This window comes from Myotis davidii, unplaced genomic scaffold (genome assembly GCF_000327345.1).
Source record: "Myotis davidii unplaced genomic scaffold, ASM32734v1 scaffold802, whole genome shotgun sequence".
Taxonomy (NCBI): Eukaryota; Metazoa; Chordata; class Mammalia; order Chiroptera; family Vespertilionidae; genus Myotis; species Myotis davidii.
Genome location: NW_006295887.1, coordinates 1,789,876 through 1,798,340, shown reverse-complemented (window position 1 = coordinate 1,798,340; position 8,465 = coordinate 1,789,876). Strand labels below are relative to the sequence as shown.

General features: G+C 47.3%; 1 protein-coding gene across 1 annotated transcript in view; it reads left to right on the top strand.

Annotated features, from left to right (window-relative positions):
- Window positions 1-2,721, top strand: part of THBD (thrombomodulin) — a 3,834-nt gene extending 1,113 nt beyond the window's left edge. The window contains exon 3 of the mRNA XM_006770881.2: window positions 3-2,721. Coding sequence (XP_006770944.1) covers window positions 3-935 — 933 coding nt within the window. The 3' untranslated portion in view covers window positions 936-2,721. The remainder of the gene's footprint in view (window positions 1-2) is intronic.
- The last annotated feature ends 5,744 nt before the right edge of the window (window positions 2,722-8,465 follow it).

The following is an 8,465-nucleotide window of genomic DNA, read 5'->3' as shown; positions in this document are numbered from 1 at the left end:
CCGCGGACACCGCTCCGCAGGCCGACGGGCGCTCCTGCACCGCCGCCGAGGAGTGCGACAAACGCTGCCAGCACTTATGCCACCGCAACCCCGACGTGCCCCGCGGCTACTCGTGCATGTGCGATGTGGGTTACCAGCTGGCTGCGGATCAGCACGGGTGCGAGGACGTGGACGACTGCCTGCAGGTGCCCAGCCCGTGCCCTCAGCTCTGTGTCAACACGCAGGGCAGCTTCGAGTGCCGCTGCCATCCTGGCTACGAGCTGGTGAACGGTGAGTGCGTCGAGTCTGCGGACCTGTGCCTGGGAAATAACTGCGAGTACCAGTGCCAGCCCCTGAAGGAGACGGACTCCCCGCCGTACCGCTGCATCTGCGCGGAGGGCTTCGCTCCCGTGCCCCACGCCCAGCACAAGTGCCAGATGTTCTGCAACCAGACCGAATGCCCAGCCGACTGCGATCCCAACTACCCGGACATCTGCCGGTGCCCCGACGGTTACATTCTGGACGAGGGCTCAGTGTGCACCGACATCGACGAGTGCGCCGATGGCAATTGCATCAACGCCCTTTCCTGCAAAAACCTCCCTGGCAGCTATGAGTGCATCTGCGGGCCCGGCATGGTCAAGACTGGCAACGACTGTGACCCCATCCGCGTGATTGTAGGAGACGGCAGCGAGGACAGGGGCTCTGGGGAGCCTCCGGTCAGCCCGACACCTGGTGTCACCTCCAGCCCCAGGCCTGCAGGCTCCGTGCACTCTGGCGTACTCATTGGCATCTCCATCGCCAGCTTGTGTCTGGTGGTGGCGCTTTTGGCGCTCCTCTGCCACCTGCGCAAGAAGCAAGGCGCCATGCAGGCTGAGCTGGAGTACAAGTGCGGGGTCCCCTCCAAGGAGGTGGTGCTGCAGCACGTGCGGACAGAGCAGATGCCTCAAAAACTCTGAGGGGTCTCCCTCCCTGGCCCCAGGTGTGGGCTTGGCTCTTACCTGGCCTTACTCCCGGGCTGTCCCCAAAGCACCTTAGCTGGCATCAGAACTGTAGGAGACCCCCATCCCTTCTTTTGCTGACTCCCGGAATGGCTGGGGAGGAGGGACTGGAAGGAGGATGCACCCCAGTTACTTCCATGATGTCACCAGACTATTTACTGGGCAGAGACGGCAATTTTAAAATGCATATGAAGATTGCAAAGTGCCCCGTGCCTTCTGTAGGGCAGGAGGGGTGAGCACTATTGGGCAGACTGTGATCCGATGGACTAGTGAGTGCGATTGTGTCATGTTGATGACTAAGATATTTATTTTTTTAAGTATTTAGGACTTTTTTTCTATTTCCTTACCTGTATGTCTTCATCCCCACATTGCGTCCCTCCCTACCTTCCTGCTCTCTTTCTAACCTCCCCTATCTATGTATTTATATACTCCCACTTGTCAAGTGGTAGTTAAACTATGTTGTTAAATTTTTTTTCCAGCCTCTCACATTTATGAAGCCAAGCCCCATTTTCCCCTCTCATTCCTCCCAATTTTCCCTTCCCCGGAACTGGGCCAACCCCTCTGAGTCACCTTACCTGCATCTGACTCTACTTCTACTTTTAGCTGTCTGCCTAGGGCCGAGGCAGAGCTCTTATGTGAAACAGAGCAAAAACACTAAAAATAAGAATGGCTGGGCATTTGTTCTTTCACCAGATTTGTGAATTTATCCTGAAGTTTCATGCTTCCAGGGCCAATATCATTTTAACAAAGGTTAAGATGTGAGAGGCATTTTTTGTTAAATTAATGTTGCTGGACTGTCTTAGAAAGTCAACCCAAGGAGTTTTTATTTTTATTTTTTAAACAGTGAGCCTGGGTTTTATTATTGGTGTTGTTTTGATTTGGACTGAAAGGTGGTCATTGTTGTTAAGCTTTTATGCAGTTTCCTTTTTCCTTTTTATTATTATTGTTGTTATTATTTTTAACAGTGTTGGAATCTTCACATGATTGCTCCAGATTGAAAGAAAAAGGAATCATCTCCCAGGAGATAGTTTAAGAAAGTTATGAGTTGCCTGATTCATGCCAATTACCATTTTGACTCACTGTTTTTGTCATTTGCTGGCTAAAATAGAACCAGCTTTATTGTTTGGGGGGCATTTGGGATTTTGGGGATGGTACCTGGCGGATGCCCAGGCCAGGCCCTCACCTTGATCAGGCCCTTGAGAATGTCTCCCACTTCAGAGGGGTCTTCTCACCTCATTCACTTGGAACTTGCTCCCCACAAGAAATAGGGGTTTCCTTTGCCCTCCCCCAGCAGCTGGTTAGAAATGCAGAAACTTGGGCTCCACACCACTGACTCCATGAGAATCTGTATTTTAGCAAGATCTGCAGGGGGTTATCTGCCAGTATGGTTTGAGGAGAATGGTTTCAGACAGCTTCCAACTTTTGGAATTGAGTATACGGGGATCAATAATGAGTAGCAGGCCAAGTCAGGGCCTTTATTTTCAAGAAACTGAGGAATCTTAATTTCCAGTGGAAAAAACTAGGTACACCCCTTAAAACATCATTAAACAGGGTTTTTGGTTCAACTAAGCTAGGAATGAAATTATGAATGGGAAAAATGTGTATCTTTTGTGACAAAGATTTTTTTCTACTATTTTGTAAACTCAGCATATTTGTACATATTTATTTATTGGAGATAAACTAGAACACGGGCAAAACCCTTGCTTATGATATCACTTATAGAAAATAAACAAATAACAGTGTGCCTTGGGTTGCATTTCTGTCCACCTCCCCTCTCTCCACCCCCATTTTCCATCATTAAACAATGCAAATTCCAGGAATTGAATTTAAAGGTCGCTCCACACCCATCACTAGCTCATGGCATCATCTCTGACTTTGAAAGATTTTTTTCAAAGGAGATTGTTTTCACTGTAGGATGTCATGTTCTATCTGTGTGCACAAATGTTTATTTACTTTTCCTTCTGCGACCATAACAACTTCATACAAAGGACTTGTGTCAACGCATTTTAAAGGATTATTTAGATTATTTGTTGGGATGAATTAAAGAAACAATCCTTCTTGGGGCATCTCTAGAATCCCAGCTGTGTGCCCTTCTGCACAAGGTTTGGTATTATTTGCTCCCTGAGATATGCAAACAGCAGTCATGAGGGAGACTCAGGCAATGGATCATAGTCAAACAATCATTTCCACATAACAAGGTCCCAAGGAGTATTAAATCATTCTCATTTCTATTGGTTATTAGAAACATCTTTAATATACAAAATTTTTGAGCCCTTTTTTCTGGGTTGGTGGAACTGGCTGAATTTTATATACAGTGCTCTGAAAGTTTTAATAAAGCAGAAGTTAGGAGAAAATTGAATTCATCAAATATTTGAATATTTTTATACAGCTAGATAATGCTGAATTCTTCAGTTTTAAATTGAGTAGTTATTGTTGTGAAGGCGCAGTTGGAGATTTCAACATCCATCGTGGATGAAGTTGACAGCTTTGGTGTGTGGGAGTGAGAGGTGGCTGCTACTATGAGCAGTGCCCTAGCAAGATAAGCGGTCCAGCAGCGTTGTCCTTAGGAGTCTGGCAGACTAGCAGAACACCAAATTCAGTAGTAAGTACATGTGAAGGAAGAACTCGCTGAAGGGGGCAAAGCAAGGACAGATAAATTGTGCAGGGGGTCTAGAGGAGAGAGGGTAACTTGCAAATTTGTCCCCACTACTCGACCTTCTATTTTTCAAAAGGACCTGCTCCCAAGTAGCTATCATACTGCCTTTCAAGGACCCATTCCTTCAGGTTTTCTTCCTCCGGAGGAGGGGCATTTTCTTATCATAAGAAGATCAAAACACACTTTGAAGACCCAGGAGCAAGAACTCTTACCAGGCCATCTCGGACTACAGAACATGGGTGTGGGGAGGGGCCAGGCCCTCCCTATCATCCTCACTTCCTGTTCCCTGGGAGTAGCATGTATGTTTACAGGCCTCATCTGAATTTAAGATTCTCAAAACAAGACAACTCTCTGAGCAAGACACCAGGGCCATATAAACAAGCAGTTAGCTACAAAACTAGGGTGGTTCTTATGGAAGAGGGGCTGAGAGTCAACCTGTATTATCTCTGCTTTTGTTCACATAGTTAGATCTAGGATCGAAGGGGAATCTCAAACCTCAGCAAGTGCTACCAGCTTGTCCATGATGTGCCACAGTGGGCAGGGCCTGGGGGGAGAAGCCCAAGGTGGTACTTCTGCACCACTTAGAATTTGATTTTACCAATCAAATGGCTTTCTATTCTTCCCTTTGGACCTAATCTCTTTCCTTGGATTTGTTCAGCAAATATTTATTGAGCAGGTAGTCTGTTCCTGGCACGATGATAGGCATGGTGATAAGTCCCTGCCTTGAGAAGCTCACACTCTGGTGGGGGAGAGAGACATGAAATAAATGATCACCCCCAATTGGCATTTAACTTAGAGAAGTGGTAGAAAAGCCCAGGTGCCTAGCAAGGGACAACTGTAGGGTGGGACTTCACCCTCAGAGTGGCCTTTCCTTCCCTAGCATATCGCTGGTCATAAGATTTGGACCCCCTGACCTTTCCTCTCTAGAGATAATATCTAGGCCTCAGTTGTATTTCAGCTCTAGGCCCAGAAAAGTGGCCATGGCTGACCTCAGGACCAGCTGCACTGAATTATGACCCCCTGCCCTGGCGACAACTGTAGGGTGGGACTTCACCCTCAGAGTGGCCTTTCCTTCCCTAGCATATCGCTGGTCATAAGATTTGGACCCCCTGACCTTTCCTCTCTAGAGATAATATCTAGGCCTCAGTTGTATTTCAGCTCCAGGCCCAGAAAAGCAGCCAGGGCTGACCTCAGGACCAGCTGCATTGAATTATGACCCCCTGCCCTGGCACCAACCAATCAATCAGTGGAGACCTAGACCCTGAAAAGTCACACCTGGAAAGCAGCTGGATATTCTACTAAGACCTTCTCCTGGCACCTCCTCTAAAAGCTTCACCCTTACAACCCTTAGGACTGAGGACCCAGTGCGCTCTCCCTCCCAGGAGCACACCAGTGCCTTTCTCTTCCCCTTCCTGTCCCAGGCATGGAACCATTAGCTTCCGCACTCCCAAGCTCCAAGGGCCCTTCCTTTTCCTCTATAACTTGTTTCCTAAGCTCATTTCTTCTAGGAATTACCTTTTCTAACTCTGTGATTTACCAAATAAATGTTCTCTTATACTTTGGGTCTTGGGTCTGAATTCTCTTCTAGCCAGAGCCCAAGTACCGAGGTTGCTGAACCCAGGTGTGGTCTCACCCCACATGGTTCTGTTCCTGCCACCATCAACAGAAACACGTGATATGTGCTGGGGAAGCGATGCACAGCACAGCAGGAAACTGAGGACTGGAAAACATCTTTGATGAGCTCACCTTAACACTAGACCTTAAAGAGGATCAGGGCTTAGTCAAAAGCAGGGTGGAAGGAACAGCCTGTGCAAATACCCTGCACTCGCAAGAGCCTTGGCAGAGGGCATGGACATAGTGAGCAAGGGAGAGAGTGGCCACGATGAGGTTGAAGAGGTGGAAATGGAGACGTACAAGTGAAGGGGGAATAGGGATTGTAGGCCAGTGCAGGGATGTTGACTTGTAGGTGCAAGTGGGCCATTCAAGGAGTTAATAAGAGTGTGCTGCTGTTTGATTTGTAAAGTGAAATTGTTTGGAAAGGTAATAATTCTAGACTTATCTATGTGTCACCATGGGCAGATGCTGCACAGTTTTCCTTGTAAGCATGAAATGTGGGTGTCATATAACCTGGATTTGACACCCAGTAGTCACATGACCATGAGCATCATGAAACCCCTCTAAGACTATAAAAACAGATACTAGCAGTACCACCTCACAGGGTTTCCATGAAGATTATACGAGGTGAGTTGGCACAGGTTCTGGCACACAGCAGGTGCCCAATAAAGGCTAGCTTATGTGTCACTAAATTAGTGGATGTATAAGTGAATAAAGAAAAAGGTTATGTTGAGATTGTGAGGGTCTTGAGGGCAGGTTCATGGTCTTTGGGAAAATGGAAACTATTATTTCAAGGCAAGGTGCAGTCTCTTAGAATGAATGCTTCAGTCCTAGAGGAAGTGTCATGGTAAGTTTGGGGCCATCAAGCATAGCTTAGGAAGGGATGTGTTAGCACAGGGAGAGAAGTGGCCCCAGAGCTTTAAAATCCTGCTTCCAAGATCCATTGACCCTACTCACAAAGCCCGTTAAAGGATGGGTACAGAGTTAGCTTCCATTGTGCTCCTAGGGAGGCCACAGAGAAGGGGAGAACACACCCTAAAGAGCCCCTGCTTACCCTGGCTGGTTTGCTCAGTGGATAGAGCATCAGCTTGCAGACTGAAGGGTCCCAGGTTCGATTCCAGTCAAAGGCACGTGCCTGGTTTGTGGGCTTGGTCCCCAGTGGGGGGGGCATGCAGGAGGCAGCCGATTGATGATTCTCTTTCATTATTGATGTTTCTATCTTTCTCCTTTTCCCTTCCTCTCTGAAATTCATTAAAAAATATTTTTAAAAAGAGCCCCTGCTCGTTTACTTGGGACCCAAAGGAGACAGAGAAAATTGGCTCCAGCCCAGGCAGAACCCAGGGCTGCTGGAGAGGGGGCACGCCTGCACTCGCACCTTCACCTTCAGCTGCCACATGGGGCCCTCAAGTTTAGCAACACCAAAGAGGAATTGAAACCAGACCACAATGGGTCTGGGCGGCCTGTCACTACTTGAGCAATTAAGCAGAGACAGGGTTGAATCATATATGAGCATTTATTGCAATAATGCTGGCAGGACAGGAGAACAGCAGGTCACCCACAAAAATCTGCTCTACCCCTTCCCATAAGACAGCTGCTTATATTGGGCAGAAGGACAAAGATTACGTGAGACAGTAGGAATTACAGGCATGGGGAAGTAGGCATGGTATGATGGCTACAGGTTACAGGCAATGGGGGCTGGGGATCGGGTTGCAAAGGGCTGGCACCTTGGGACCAGATTGCTTTGCAACAAGTTGTAAATCTTTCCATAATTATAGGCAGTTCTCGGAAAAGGAGGATGGGACTGCATTCCGATGTTAGCTCCCATGTCCCAGGGCGTACAACGCTCAGCCAGGTTAGAAGGTGCTTTCTCTAATCAGAACAGAATAATTACAATTAACAGAGCATGATGACTGTTTCTTATAACTACAGCTGGTCCCCACTATTCTACTTCTGCCCCTAACAGAACCTGCAAAGGAGAAAGGAAGCATCAGTTCAAAATAACACACAGGCCCCATTGTGCACGGACTCTCGCAGTAGGAATTTGAGGCAAATCTTAACCTTTCTCAACTGTCTGCCAACTGGGGCATTGCAAGCCGGTGGTAGGTTTGGACACCAATCCCCCATCCCCCATGCCAACCAGGGAAGTCACAGACACTTCCGTGACTCATTCCCGTGAGCAGATTTCCCCTACGGCACATCAGAGCCTGCACACTCAGAAGAAGTGACTATTGCAATCTTTTTTAAAAAAATATATTTAATGATTTTTTACAGAGAGGAAGGGAGAGAGAAAGAGAGTCAGAAACATCGATGAGAGAGAAATATCGATCAGCTGCCTCCTGCACATCTCCTACTGGGGATGTGCCCGCAACCCAGGTACATGCCCTTGACTAGACTCGAACCTGAGACCCTTCAGTCCGCAGGCCGACGCTCTATCCACTGAGCCAAACCGGTTCTGGCACTATTGCAATCTTCATTTTCTCAGGAAAGTGGCATCTCAACTACAGTTCAGGGTCTTTAAAACTCTGTCAAGGTAATGTATGCATATCTGCTCTTCTTTCTCTCTCTTGGTGGGGAAAAGAGGAAGGAACCTAAGATTCAAGAGCAGACAGCTCACTGATTAGGAACTAGAAGCATTAAGATCTGCAGTCTACAGGCCCCTGAAAGATCTGGCTAGGCCCAACACTGGCTGCTGGACTTTATTTCTTTTTAAAAATTATGATATCATCGACATACAGTAAAATTCGCTCCTTTTAGTAAATAGTTCCCTGAAACCATTGCCATCATCAATATACAGGACATTTCCTTCACACTAGAAGGTTCCCTGAGCCCCTCCCGCTTTGCTGCCCTTGGAGTGTCTATACACAGGATGAGGCCCTGTTCCTCCCTGAGGCTTGCCACATCCCACATGCTAGATCCTCTTTCAGAATCTCCTCACACTAAGAATCCCGTTTTCATGTTTGAATCACAAAAATAAGCTTTTCTAAGCAATCTAGAAAGTCTGACTTCTTTTACTTTGAACAAATAGGTTTTAGTGAAACCCAGGTCATATGTCTCCCAGTGCCCTACTCATTCACCCTGAGTTCTGGCCTTGATCTGCCCCAAATCCTGGCAGTCCACCAGAAGTGTGTAAATAAGCAAAAATAAGACAGCAAACAACCGCATCACGCAATGTCAGAGGAGTGGGAACCTGAGAGTGCAATCAGGAAGTAAGTAAGGTA